At 36.4% G+C, this 14,697-nt stretch overlaps 1 protein-coding gene across 1 annotated transcript in view; it reads right to left on the bottom strand.

The window, feature by feature from the left end:
* Window positions 1–14,697, bottom strand: part of USH2A (usherin) — a 990,439-nt gene that overhangs the window by 360,952 nt on the left and 614,790 nt on the right. The window contains exons 38-39 of the mRNA XM_072647832.1: window positions 12,274–12,424; window positions 11,378–11,520 (exon numbers count right to left, since the gene is read on the bottom strand). Of these exons, the coding sequence (XP_072503933.1) occupies window positions 11,378–11,520; window positions 12,274–12,424 (294 nt within the window). The remainder of the gene's footprint in view (window positions 1–11,377; window positions 11,521–12,273; window positions 12,425–14,697) is intronic.

Below are 14,697 nucleotides of genomic sequence, written 5' to 3'. Positions count from 1 at the left end.
TTCTAGGGAGATAATCTTTAGAGCAATTGCAGGGAAAGGTCTTTAGAATGGAGAAAGGGAGAATAAATCTCATCATACGACTGAGGCGGTTCATGTTTCTTCATTAAAGATAATGGAACCCATTGATATAACTATACTCCACCCTCATTTTAGGATGTTCTCATATATTTTTCCTCTACAAGAAAACTAATATGTTAGGGATATTAAACTCTAAGCTACACTAATAACCAAATATTCTTAATGCCATACTTGTTGGATAATTTAAATTAATTTATCAGAAAGTTTACATGTTCTAAAGTACACAAAAATATCTGTTAGGCTACTTTAAAAAAGAATCTACCGAAGTCAGTTTTTCTAGGGTAGTACTATCCTTAAGAAATAACAAGTATCTGCCCTATTTATGACCTATTTCCCTGTTGGTACAGACATTTTCCCTTGCTCTCCATCACTCCTATATCTCAACCACACACACACACATCACTTCTACATCTCAACTACATTACACACACACACACACACACACACACACACACACACACACACAGTAGAAAAGGAAAGGAAGTATGTTTTTTCTTTAATGTATATTTTACTTTTCTATTTTTAAATAGCACATGATTTTTGGATAGCAGAAGCATGGTTTAGAGCAACAGTTCTCAAGGTGTGGTATACAGACCTGTGGGATTCCCTGCTGAAACTCTTTCTCTCTTCCTCTTTTGACTCTATCATTATTTTCATAATAACACAAGAAAATATTTGCCTGTCAAAGTATTCTTCCTTGTCCTTCCTACATATGTGAGGGAAGGTGTCTTCACCTAAAACATATCACAATAGATTGAATACAAAAACAGATATGGGAATCTGGCTCTCTTCTACTTGGCCAGACATTAATTGTATATATGCTATTATGTATTAGTTGTGTGTGTATGTATGTGTGTATACATATATATTATGTATGTGTGTATACATATATACACATGTATATGTGTGTTACTCTTCTCCCTTTTTTTGGTTTTAGAAAATACAGTGAATTTTCATAAAATGTCAATTATGTTGACATATAATGGGCTTATCACTGTCATTAAAAGAAAGAAATATTTTTTAATTTTAGCAGTTTTAATATCTAATTATCCATAAAATAGCAATTGGTTTAATCTATATAAACAAAAATTCTAAGGGGCAGAGCTAAGATGGTGGAAAAAAGCAGGGACTTGCTAGAGCTCTTCCCTCAAACCCAGCAAATTCCTGTAGAGGATGACTCTAGACAAGTTTTGGAGCTGCAGAACCCACAGCATGACAGAATGAAGCAAATTTCCAGCCCAAGACAACCTGGAAGGTCAACAGGAAGTGTCTATTGCAGCAGATTGGGAGCAGAGCAGAGTCCAACAGACCATGGAAAACTTCAAAAAACATTTTGAAAATCAAGTGAGAGAAGTAGAGGAAAAAATGGAAGAGAAATGAGAATGATTTAAGAAAATCATAAAAAATTAGTCAGCTAAAATTGCTGAAGAAGATAACATTTTAAAAATAAATTAGCCCAAATGGCAAAAGAGATCCGAAAAGCCAATGAGGAGAAGAATGCCTTAAAAAGCAGATTTGGCCAAATGGAAAAGGAGGTACAAAAGCTCACTGAAGAAAATAATTCCTTAAACTTTAGAATGGAGTAGATGGAAGCTAATGACTTTATGAGAAAGCAAGAAATTATAAAACAAAACCAAAGGAATGAAAAAGTAGTAGATGATGTGAAATATCTCTCTGGAAAAACAACTGATCTGGAAAATTGATCCAAGAGAGACAATTTAAAAATTATTAGATTACCTAAAAGTCATGATAAAAAAAAAGAGCCTATACAACATCTTTCAAGAAATTATCAAGGAAAACTGTCCTGATATTCTAGATCCAGAGGGTAATATAGGTATTGAAAGAATCTACTGATCACTTCCTAAAAGAGATCCCTAAAGGAAAACTCCTAGGAATATTATAGCAAAATCCCAGAGTTCCCAGGTCAAAGAGAAAATAATGCAAGCAGTCAGAAACAATTTGAGAATTGTTGAAACACAATCAGGATAACACAAGGTCTAGCAGCTTCTACATTAAGGGACTGGAGTTCTTGGAATCTGATATTCCAGAGGTCAAAGGAGCTAGGAATAAAACCAAGAATCACCTACCCAGCAAAAGAAAATGATCATTCAATGAAATAGAATTCCTGATGAAAAGACCAGAGCTGAATAGAAAATTTGACTTTCAAATACAAGAATCAACAGAAGCATGAAAAGGTAAACAGGTAATGGACTTACTAAAGTTGAACTGTTTACAATCCTACATGGAAAGATAATATTTGTAACACTAGAGACTTTCTCAAGTAAGTTGGAGGGATTTTATATATATAGACAGATGGCACAGGGTAAATTGAATATGAAGGAATGCTATCTAAAAAAAAATAAAATTAAGGGGTAAGAAAGGAATATATTGGGAGAAGGAGAAAGGGAGAAATAGAATGGGATAAATTATCTTTCACATAAAAGAGGCAAGAAAATGCTTTTTCAACTGAGAGAAAGAGGGGGGAGGTGAGAGGGAAAGAGGGAACTTTACTCTCATTGGATTTGGTTTAAAGAGGGAATAACATACATATGCAATTTGGTATGAAAATCTATCTTACACTACAAGGAAGTAGGGGGGAAAGGGTTAAGGGGGAATGGGGGAATGATAGAAGAGAGGGCAAAGAGGAGGAGGGGATAATTAGAAGTAAACACTTTTGAGGAGGGACAGGTTCAAAGGAAAGAATAGAATAAATGGGGGAAAAGCAGAGAATGGAGGGAAATATAGTTAGTCTTTCAGAACATGACTGTTATGGAAGTGTTTTGCATGACTACACATGTATAACCTATATTGAATTGTTTGCCTTCTCAATGGTGGTAGATGAGGAGGGAGGAAGAGAGAGAAGTTGGAACTCAAAGTTATAAAAGGGAATGTTAAAAACTTGTTATTACATGCAAACAGGTAATAAGACATACAGGCAATGGGGTATAGAAATCTCTCTTGCACAACAAGAAAATAGAGGTGATGGAGATAAGAGAAGGGTGAGGTGTGATAGCAGGAAGGGAAGATTGGGGAAAAGGATAACCAGAATGCATGCTGTCTTGAGGTGGGTGGAGGGGTGAGATGGGTAGAAAATTTGGAACTCAAAATTTTGTGGAAGTAAATGTTGAAAACTAAAATTTAATTGATTAATTAATAAAAAATATATGCAAAAAAAAGTTCTTCAGAGTGTTACTAGCTTTTAAGAATTTAAAGGGACTTAGAAAACAAAAATTTTGAGAACTGCTGGTATACAGGAAGGACCACTGGATCTAGAGGCAGAATATCTGTGTTCAGATTCTGGTTTTTACATCTACCAATTAGCCATATCATCTTGAGCAAGTCCCTTAACCTCTCTGAGATTGCTTCCTTATCTGTAAAATAGGCCTACTGATAGTTTCACTGTCTACCTGAGGGAACATTTACATATTTTTGCTACTTTAAAAAGTTGAGACAATTTACTTTTTGTCTTATACAGTTTTCATTGATGATTTCTTGAAATATATCTCTGAAAAAGAAAAAAAGGCTTTAAACACCCCATGGTATGGGAGAGAGAACAGAGTTGAGAGTCTGGACAGCAGCACATAAGGAAGTCAGTCTGGGCCACTGTACCCGGAAAATCCTTTGCCAATATCATATCCACTGTAGTAACTGTATAGGATGTCCAAGCTCATTCAACTTCTTTCATAAATGGGCTGACACTCGAGGTCTAGAAATGTTCAGTGATCAGGGATTTGCTGCTGCTAGCTAGAGAGTACACCATGGACTTTTGTACAAAGAGCACTGGAGGTGCTCTCACCTTCAACTTCACTGTTACCATCACTGCCAAGATGTTAGTCCTGCTGATGGGGAAGGAAGATATCCATGGGGGGAATGATCAACCAAAAGTGTTATGAAATGACTTTCCACCTGCCACACTCTCAATACTGACCCTCCTTGCCTTCTCTTCTTCCCAAAGGTTTCTGCACCATTTCGCTCACTACTGTTTTATTTTTTTTTTCTGGATCATTCCTCCACCTACTTGTTGCTGCCAAAACTACATCTGGGGAGGAAGGTTGGATGGACAGGCACCCCTTCTTTTTGAACCTCCTTTCTGTGTGTTGTTGGGAAGATTTTTTTTAAAATTTTGGTGTTTTTTTCTGGAAATATATGAATAAAAGATTCTACTAATTAAAAAAAAATCTCGTAGTTTTCAAATGGAGCTATTTGAGTAAGTCTTTAAACCCAAATAACTCTAGCTTTCATTGCATGGGCAATGCCTTAGACAAACTGAGACCCAGGAAAGACCTTAATTTAGAAAGGCCAAGGTCTCCCACCATGTCCTATCCCATCACCTGTCACCTTGACTTTTGTCCTGCTATTGGACTTGGATGAGTCTGTAGAAAAGAGTGAAGCTGGTGACTTTGTGTGGTTTCCTCACTCAAATCTGTGTCATTGGTACTTTTCAAGACTGAAGAATGAACAACAACAGCAGGAGGGCATGGATGAGAAGCGTTCTATATTACTGGAGGGAGTACATTATAATGAGATTTGTTGTTGTTCAATTGATTCAGTTGAGTCCAACTTTTCATGACCCCATTGGGGTTTTTTTGGTAAAGATACTGAAATAATTTGTGATTTCCTTCTCTAGTTCATTTGACAGATGAAGAACTATGGCAAACAGGGTTAAGTGACTTGCTCAGAGTCACTATAAGTGTCTGAGGCCAGATTTGAACTCAGGAAGATGAGTCTTCCTGACCAGGTCCGACACTCTATCCATTGCACCACCACACTGCTCCTCACAAACAATTACAGATCCATTAAATTACTTGCCCTCACAGGTTTTTTGTAAGGAAAGTTATTTGCAAACATTAAAAGTATAAAAGTGAGTTATTATTATGCGGAATATGCCCTATTTGCTGAGATCAAGAACATTCAATTAGAGGTACAGCTAACTGCTTGACGTGAATGGGGAGGACTATCGAGCCTTCTCTTCTGTACAACTTTCCTTTATCTCCAGCCCACTTAACTTTTCTGGAAACAGAAATAGTGCTGCTAGCATCAAAGGTACTTCTCCTACTTCTCAGTTTGGGGTTCTAGCAAATTCCTCTGTTATCCTTTTAGGCAAGAAGATCTGAAATCAATTTGGAAAGGAAAACCCTAAAGAAACTTTTCAATTTCTTGACAATCCTTCTTTCTGTCTATCGGTCTCTCTGTTTATCTCTCTGTCTCCATTAGTCTCTGTTACACACAATAGTTTTGCTTAGGACTGATCTTTGACTCAAATAAGAAAGGATTTCAAGCCTAAAGAGGAAAATGTTCAATTAAGGTTACAATAACCATCACAGTCTAAATCTGGGAGTGGTACTAAGTCTAGATGTTTGCTGGAGGGTTCTTTGGCACCATGACAACTCAGCTCTATGTTAAAGTGATCAGCGCATGCTTTATAAACATAAACTGTGCTAAGGACCTCAAAGATTAATGAAAACTTCAGAAGGGAAAAGTGGGGGTCTTGAGACCCAGGTCCCCCCTAATTCCTTACTATTTCATTCCAATTTTAGAGAGCAAAAATTAAAAGAATGATAATAAACATCAACATATTGTTAGTAAATCCAAAAAATAATCATAATAGCTAATGCTAATATAGCCCTTTAAGGTTTACAAAGCTCTTTATAAATATTACCTCATTTTTATCCTCACAATAACCCTGGGAGGAAGATGCTATCATTATTAACCCATTTTAGAGCTGAAGAAACTATATTTAAGTGCCCGGGTCACCCAGCTGGTAAGAAGCTGAGGTAGAACTCGAACTTGGGTCTTCATTGTTCTAGTGCTCTATCCATTGCATGACCCAGCCTCCACGAAGGCTATATCTAACTAAAAAAAAAAAAGGTGTTATGCACCTTTACTTCTGTACCAGGTCACACTGATACCTGTAATACATAAACAACTAATAATTTTAAGAGAACAATGATCAGAAAATAAAAGCAGTCTGAACTTAATCCAATGGTTATATATACAAAAGTTAGAAAAACCACAAAGTATAATTTTGTAATTTTCACTATTTCAAATCACATACAAATGTGGAATCCATACAACATAAATTTGGAAAATCATCAGATATCTTAATGGCATCCTTAAAAGCAGTCACTGAATAAGTTGCTCTACAGTCAAATCATTTTGAGTAAAATATGAAGCCATCTTAATGAAAAATTTCCATATAATATTGGTGTTGCAAATACTGCAATAAGGTCATTAAATTGATTGAGATAATGGTGCATCTTGTAATCTACACATGGAGAGAATTTTGAAATACATACATAACATACACACACACACACACACACATACACACATACACACACACACACACACACACACACACACACACACACACACACACACACACACACACACACACACACACACATATATATATAGTTCCTTGTACCCTAAGAGAAATCAGATCTTTAAAGGAAAGTAAGAAATCTTTTCTTCCTTTGGGGTAGATTTGTAATAGATCAAAACTATGTCCTTGAGCCTTTGGGTCAGATATTCTGCAAGCTTTTAAAAGAGTTTAAGGGATTAAGAGACACAGAATAGTATGCCCAAGTATTAGCCTAGTCTGGAAGAAAACCACTCATTTGAACCAAAAACTACCATGTCTGCACATACAAACTGGACTAAAAATATTTATGAGCACAGAGAATGAAAGGCATGAGTAGTGTGGCTCCTGTAGACAATCAGACGAGATGGCTACACCCAGTTGAAAATTATCTTAATTTTAGAGTGCTTGATAAGAGACTTCATTTTATTTATCACATGCTCCCAAGTCTAACACAACCGTAATGCATTTTCTGCAAGCTACAAACATTCCTGGTGCTTGGAGTGCCAGTGGCACATAAAGAAAATTCATGTATTGTTTGTGTTTATCTGGTTGCAAATAGTCTAACACTACACTGACCAAGTTGGCTGGAACAAACATCTTTTATTAACACATGTTTAACATGGTTTAAAATATTCATAGGAAATGTGCATTCTTACTATTTGGCACCAGCACACTAGATTTTTTAAAATGCATAGAATTGGGTACTGGTGGCACACAAATGTAAATGACAAAATATTTGAAAAATCTATTAAAATTCCCCGCAGCCTTTTCCTTCCATGAGAGCTTCTCTTTATACCCAAGCATTTGTTTCCTTAACTATATCTACTTTTCTGCCCACACTTGGTTGTCTTTGATTGTTTCAGCTTCATCATAGGTTTGATGGAAATCACTGTTTTGAAATATAAAACTAAAAATACAGACTTTGATGACCCATTTTGGCAGGAAGATTTATTTTTTTTATTTTTGAATCTGTAGCCGATGCAAGGGAATGTGCTTGTTGATGGTGTGAAATTCAAATGTGGGCATGAGGTGACTTCTCTGTTTCACTGTGTAAGATGATATGTGAAATTTCTACATTGGAAATTACTCTTAGGAGTGTGAGAGATGCTAGTCTGGATCAAATATGAAGTGCAGCTGTGGCAAGGAGCTGTCAAGATGGGTGGTTTTATAAGCAATGAGATGAAGCTCTGACAGAAAGACTGCTTGTGCCCAGTGCCAATCACTCAGTTTTTGTCAACTCAATTGCACATCTTTTCAGCAATGGCATCCATCTCCATTGACACCCAAAATATAGAGTTCACTGTCATCGTGTTTCTGGGGTGAAAATACATTGTTAACTTCAATCGGAAAGGCAAATCGCCAGCCCCAGACTTCACGCTGATGCAGTCTGCTTCAGAGTGTACACACAGGGCATTTACACAAAGGAATAACTTATCTATTTGAAGTAAGATGATCTTTAACATATATGATAGATTTATTAAGAATAGAACCTTTAGTGGCAGATGGAGTATGCAGAAAGGAAGTGTAGTATAAGCGTTCTTGGTTTGAGTCAGGAAGACTTGAGTTCAAGACTTGCCTCATATTTACTAGTAGGTAAGTCATTTAAGATCACTGAACATCAGGCAACTCTCTGAAACTGTGTAGTCATAGATGGTTTACTATAAGTGGAGGGAGTCACTACACTGACAAAATTCAGATCCTTAAACTATTGATGGGTCATTGTGCCCAGTGTTCTATGCTTACCTCATCATAATCACCACCAGGCATGGAGTGAAAAAAAAAAGACAGACTGTCATAAACCATACAGAAGGATAGGTCACCCTCTGTTTCGAGAGGATACAGCATATCTGGCCGCATAGGTGGAAGTGATTCTGCATACAGATGCTCTACCCACATTGTTAACTGGCAATGTTTACTTTAGGATGAATAGGTAAGCAGGGATGATGCAGGAAGCATGCTAATGCAGTAAAGTTGCATCGCTCATAGACTTCCCCACAATATCTGGAATCTGGCTTCATTTATAAAACAGAGACAAGGTTAATCCCAGACACCATCGTATTAGGAGTGTGAACCCAGGTAGACATCTGTGGTTCCTGAAATACCACTTCTTCTGCAAGGACTAAGTAGGAATGAAAGGTTACAAAGGGAGAGTTTGCTTCACTTTACAGCCTAACATGACATAGAGTAATATTTTAGGTATCAATATCAGTTAGGTATTTTTTCCTTTCTTTAAAGCTCATATGATTAAATAAATAAATATCATTAAGGACAGTAATATTTAATACTCAGACCAATTCTCCCCAAACGTAAATTACTCCCTGAGAGCAAGTTAGGTACTTTTGAAGGGCACATTAACTCAACTGGTCCTCAAGGGAACCATTTGGTAAATCGTGAGTGAAATGCAATAAATGGTCCCCCAAGGTCTAGCACACATTAATATACAGGTCAGAGTGCTGAACTTACATATAAGAAGAATGTTCTGCCGTAAGGGAACCTAATTCTTTGATGAACAGAAGTATAAAATAACAATATACATACATAAATATATGTATATATATATATACACAGAAATATTGCATATTACATATGCATACATATCTACATATTTTTCAAAGAGGTTAAATTTATGATGCACTCCTTAAAAATGACTCTATGTACTTATGAGGGAAGATGGGAGAGAAGAAAAATAACCAAAAATAAGCCAGCTTTAATGTAGTTGCACAATAATAGGACTCAATAAATATAACTACTTTTTTTAGCTAACGCTTTAAAGAAGACAGGAAAAATTACTGATTCTTATTCTTCATATGTCACTGATATGGCCATATTAAGGGATCTGTACTGAAAATAAAATCTATCTGTAATTTATGTTGTTGCGTTATTTCAAATGCTAGTAATCACATATTTTGGGAGTTTTGGGGAGTTTTTTGCTGATCAATATACAGCCTTCTGGATGGTAGGAACCCGTCCTGTTGTTTGCTAAGTAAGTAACCTGACAACCAAAGTTATAGTTAGTTTGGAGTGAGTGCAGCTTTTCCTCAGGGCACTGATGTTTAGAGAGTCAAGCCTCTTCCTCTAGCCCTCAATAAAACCGTGGTTCACTGGCCCACACATTGAATCCTTCTGCAATCTCCACATCCTCTAGTTCCTGAAATCATCTGCATTGCTTAATAGGGTCAAGAGGGATAACTATTGATATACATCTCCCAATGTCATAACATTCCCACCCCTCTTCCACCACCAGGGGATGGGGTTGGGGTTCAGTAATTGTCAGCTATATTGCAAGGGTGAACACTAGAATTTCAGGGTGATGGACTACCTCTCCCAAAACAACTGATCCTAATCATGAATGTTTGCATGTTTATTTGGAGGTGCACAATGATGGTCAATGTTAATTCATCCCTGATGTGCATTCCAAGGGAACTTTGCCTTGACCCAACCCTGCAATGGCCCGTCCTTTGTTATAATCTCCTCAGCAACAACCTCAGAGTTTCTATTTGAGACCTCCTTCTAACCCTTCCAATCCAACTCTCCCCCTCCCCTTTACCTCAACCTCAACCCTGCCTAGGTACCTGAATTCTGAATAAGGACTGTGATAGCAAAAAGGTTTTGCAACCCAGTCTCAAAAAAGACTCAATGATTTGATAAAATGACTTGAAAAACCTGAAAGTTCAAAGATATGGGATTCTAGCTCACTTTGTACTTACAGATTGGATTTATAGTGGCAACACATAGAGAGAATTCTTGAGCTTTGTTTATATACATTGAGTCCTATTAGAGCAAATATATTCAAGCACATCATATTTTCCGAGTGAATCTGGGCAGAGCCATACAGAAATAATAAGGAACATTCTCCATGTTGGGTGAAGCAGGCCATCCCAGCGATATACCATTATAAATCACCAAGATAGCTATTTTCTCTGAATTAGAATTTCTTTCTTCAGTAGAGTCAACTACCACAAAGAGGTTGCTTTCAGAAATAATGTATGAAGGCTCTAGCTAAGCATTCATTTATCAGAATGAGGGAAGTAGGGGAGGCATGTAGGTCATCAATAAACATTTATACACAAGTTTAAAACTTTGAAATTCTTTCAAATAATAAAACAATAACAATAATGGCAAACTAGCTTGCAGAGTGGTCAGAGTGCTGAGGCTAGAGTCAGTAAACCTGAATCCAAATATGACCTCAGACACTTTCTAGATGTGTGACCCTAGATAAGTCACAACCTGTGTTTAAGTTTCCTCATCTGTAAAATGGGGATAATAAGAGCACCTTCCTACCTCCCAGGGTTGTCATGAGGATCAAACGAGATATTTGTAAAGTTCAAGTGTTAAAATACTATGTGAATGCTAGTTATTATTAGTTAGCATGTCTCATAGCATTTCAACATTTGCAAAGACATATTACACACACATATGTGTGTATGTATGTATATATACATATATACATATATATATATATATATATATATATATATATATATATATATACACTTCATGTAATTTGCACAACAATCCTAGGAGTAGGTGTTCTCATCTTTGTTTTATAGATGAGGAAATCAAGTTTGAGAAAGGTTGACTCACCCAGGGTCATTCAGCTAAGAAGCTATATTTGAACTCATTTCTTCCTGATTCCAAATCCAACTATATCACTATACCAAGTTATATCACTGTAGTGATGATAACCTTTTTGCCCACTCAATTATCCAGAAGTATATATACAAAAGAGGAGATGTATGAATATTATTGATAACTGTGGGTGAATTGTCATGGTCTCAATCCTCAAACTCTCAAGCCATTCCCTTTCTTTTCTACATTCTATATTCCCCATTCATAATAGAATGTTACCATCTAATCATGTGTTTAGGGAAAGAGAAGGCAGTCAAGACTCACTCTTGTTGTCAGTCATTTAGCTATGCACTGTCAGGTACTTACTGTCCTCTGTGGTCATAAATGAAGTCCAGTCACTATATGTACTACCATATCCATTGGAAGCAATCAGCCTCAGCTCATATGATGTGTATGGCTGGAGATCTCCAACTATATAACTTAAGGATGCAGATGGATGGGTGAACAGCCTATAAGTGAAGAAAATACTTTTAAAAAATTAAAGAAAATAGAGGTCAAATTTCATTTTAGTGCATTCCAAGGGGAGGAAAAAGCATGGGCTCTGAGATCAAAGGACCTGGGTGGAGATCCTACCTCTGACACTACCTATGCAATGTTGGGCAAGGAGCTATTGAGGACTTAGTTTCTTCACCTATTAAAATATGGAGATGGACTCTGTGGCCTAGGTAGTTCTTGCAAGTTGCTGGTCTATGATCCTATATAAGATATGAATCAATACATATCTAATATGACTTCTGGAAATTTGAGGAATCAGACAGTTTGCATATTAAAATAAGGTGGACATTGACTAAAAAGGTTGGGAATCATTTGTCTATTGGAAGTGGAACTCTAAATTAATTTGGTGAATTTTCATCAATGGCTTGTGAAATTAGTCTTATAACTTGATAGTTATCCCATTCAGAGGTAGATTTCACTTTATATAATCCAAGTGGTATATAAATTGGATTTTTAAAATCAAATAAAATTTTGGTGGAATAGAGGGTGAGTTCCTAGTTTTATTTTTGTCTATTTTTAAAAACAGCCTTTAAATAGCAATTTTGCTAAAACTGAAGGTCTGCCTATATTTATCACAATGGGATTTGACCTCTCATACAAAAATTAATATAACAATTAAAATAATGACCATTCCTTGGTAAACCATTTGAATAAAAATATATACATATCAGAGATATCTAGATGGAGACATATAATTCAATACCCACTCTAGAATTCCATCCATGGAGTGACTAGGTCTCATCTGGAGTTGGTAACTGGGAGAGCCTGGAGCATTGTTGCGAACTGGTGTAGACCAGACAACCTGAAGACTGGTTGGAGTGGCAGATGAAAGCCTTGGAGGCAGCACGCCATCTGGAGCTGTCGAAAAACATGGATGAATTAGAGCAGAGAAAACTGTGGAGAACATATGCTGGATGGGATCGAAATGCTCCATATACTGGAAAAACTGTTCCTCAGGATCAACAGCAATGTTAGCATGGTCCATTTAATTTAACATTTTCAGTCCTGAACTATACTTCTTCATGTTCATCATTCCAACATAATTACATTAGTACTTCAGGCCTTAAAGCAAGCCCCCAAACATCAAGAGAAGTGAATGTGCAGCATATTCCCACCTGTACTTCTGCTTGCTTAATTGAAGACTGGTGGGGAATTTAGTGGAATAAATATTACATTTCCTTTTTCTTTTTTTTTTCTTTTTGTTCAACATATCAAGAAATCTGACATCTAATATCTAGTCCAACGATTATCTAATCCAAAGAGTTCCATGCCCTTTTAATGACATTCCTGCATAAGAACACATAAGACCATTTTTTTGGGGGGAAGCTGAAATAGTATATTTATTTTTGGAATGATAAATGCAAATGGTTAGCTAGAAGCCAGCATATGATGCTTTTAAACCTTTCCCTCGCAAATTCATGTAAAATGTATTTCTCCCCTCAGGTGTTTGCTATTGTCTTGCACCTTCCTTAGTCTCCTCCAGTTAACTAGGCAGCAAAAAGACCCAGCTATTTTTCAATTCTTGTCAGGCTAGCAGAAAAGCTTATCTGCCAAGGCTTACATGTTAAACCTGTCCTCGTATTCAGCAACCTTGTAAACCACCAAGTTCATGTAAGCTGAGAGGACCACAATGAATACCTTCTAGGTCTTTCCAACGGAAACATTTATTGGCACTGAGGGAAATAAAGACTGAATCTTCAGAGGAAAATAGACAAGAACTTTCTAGTGGTTAAATTGGTTGAACTGACTTTTACAAAACTTAAAATTATCTGGCCATAATCATGACTCTATCAAAAGGGTATCGATCTCACATAGTTCAATTTCTAAGGTACATTAGGTTAGCTTAGGGGTCTTTTTGGAAAAGCTTGAGTACTTGAGTACCATTCCAAGAAAGGGAAAGCATTTTAATGTCAGGTGGTAGTTTAAAGATGATTTTCCAGGTATGTTTTAAAATGCATTACCCACTTTTAAGGTTTTCTGTGGGAGAAAGGAAGAAAAAGTGGGAGGAAAACAATATATAAAAGTATGGATAACTCATTTCAGTAACTCTCAGTTCTACTCTTTGCATGTCCTCAAGGGATGTATGCTTTTTCCGTCTTCTCCAATCTAAATGAATGTACCTGCAAGTAATACAACTGACAAATGCTTAACAGAGTGTAGGGAACAAGAGAATGAGAAAAAAAAGGAGAAATAAAGAACATAGTTCATCAATAAGCTAGAAGATCCTCGGGATAATCAATAGTTCACTGTAAAATTATACTTCCGGTTTGAATTACCAGGACAAGTATTGTATCTTCCATTGTGTCTCCAAGAACACAAAAAGTATTAATAATGGTATAATTGTCAATTTTACACAGAGACATAGCATTTTAAATCTGGAAGAGACCTTACGGGTCATGACCAGCTCTTTCATTTTATGGAGAAGGAAACTGAGGTACAGAACTAATTAGTGCCAGATCCCAGCCTAGAAACTAGATCACCTACATCCACACTTGACATTCTTAGAAATACAACACACTGTACATCTTTTTGATGAATGTATAGTAATACTTCAACCCTTCATCCATAAAAGTATATATGACCTTTGGCAAAACCTCTGTCTCTTAGCAGAGTATCTAGTCTTTATAAGTGACTGTGGCCAAAAAACAAATCATTTCCTTGGCTAAGCCAATCCTTCTATAGGAGTTGGCTACTAGAGAAATAGTGAGATCTGTGATTGAGTCCATACTTAAAACCTTTCTCACTTCCTAGGACCTTGAGCTTTATTGGGCACAGTGTTTGAGATTTCAGGTTCATCTCTATTTCACAATGCTGTACTGGTGTAAGAGTGGTCCATGAAAATATTAAACCCATGACCTTGACATCATCAACATCATGCTCTAGCCAGTTTAACTTGTTGGTTTTATAGATCGTAATAATGTACAAATAAATGCAACTTCTCTTAAAGTATTCTGAAAAAATGATCAAAATGACAAAATCTAAAAATGACAAAACGCTAAAATTCTTCTGAATCTAGATTATCAAAGTCAAGGAGCAAAATATATTGTCATACTCTTAGAAAATCAGCACTGAAAAACATCAGTATGAGAAAATGACTAGATATGTGTATGTTACACATATGTAGAACACCA

This window comes from Notamacropus eugenii, chromosome 2, assembly GCF_028372415.1.
Source record: "Notamacropus eugenii isolate mMacEug1 chromosome 2, mMacEug1.pri_v2, whole genome shotgun sequence".
Lineage (NCBI taxonomy): Eukaryota > Metazoa > Chordata > Mammalia > Diprotodontia > Macropodidae > Notamacropus > Notamacropus eugenii.
Note: the sequence above shows the minus strand (reverse complement) of the source record. Positions and strands in the feature narration are given on the sequence as shown.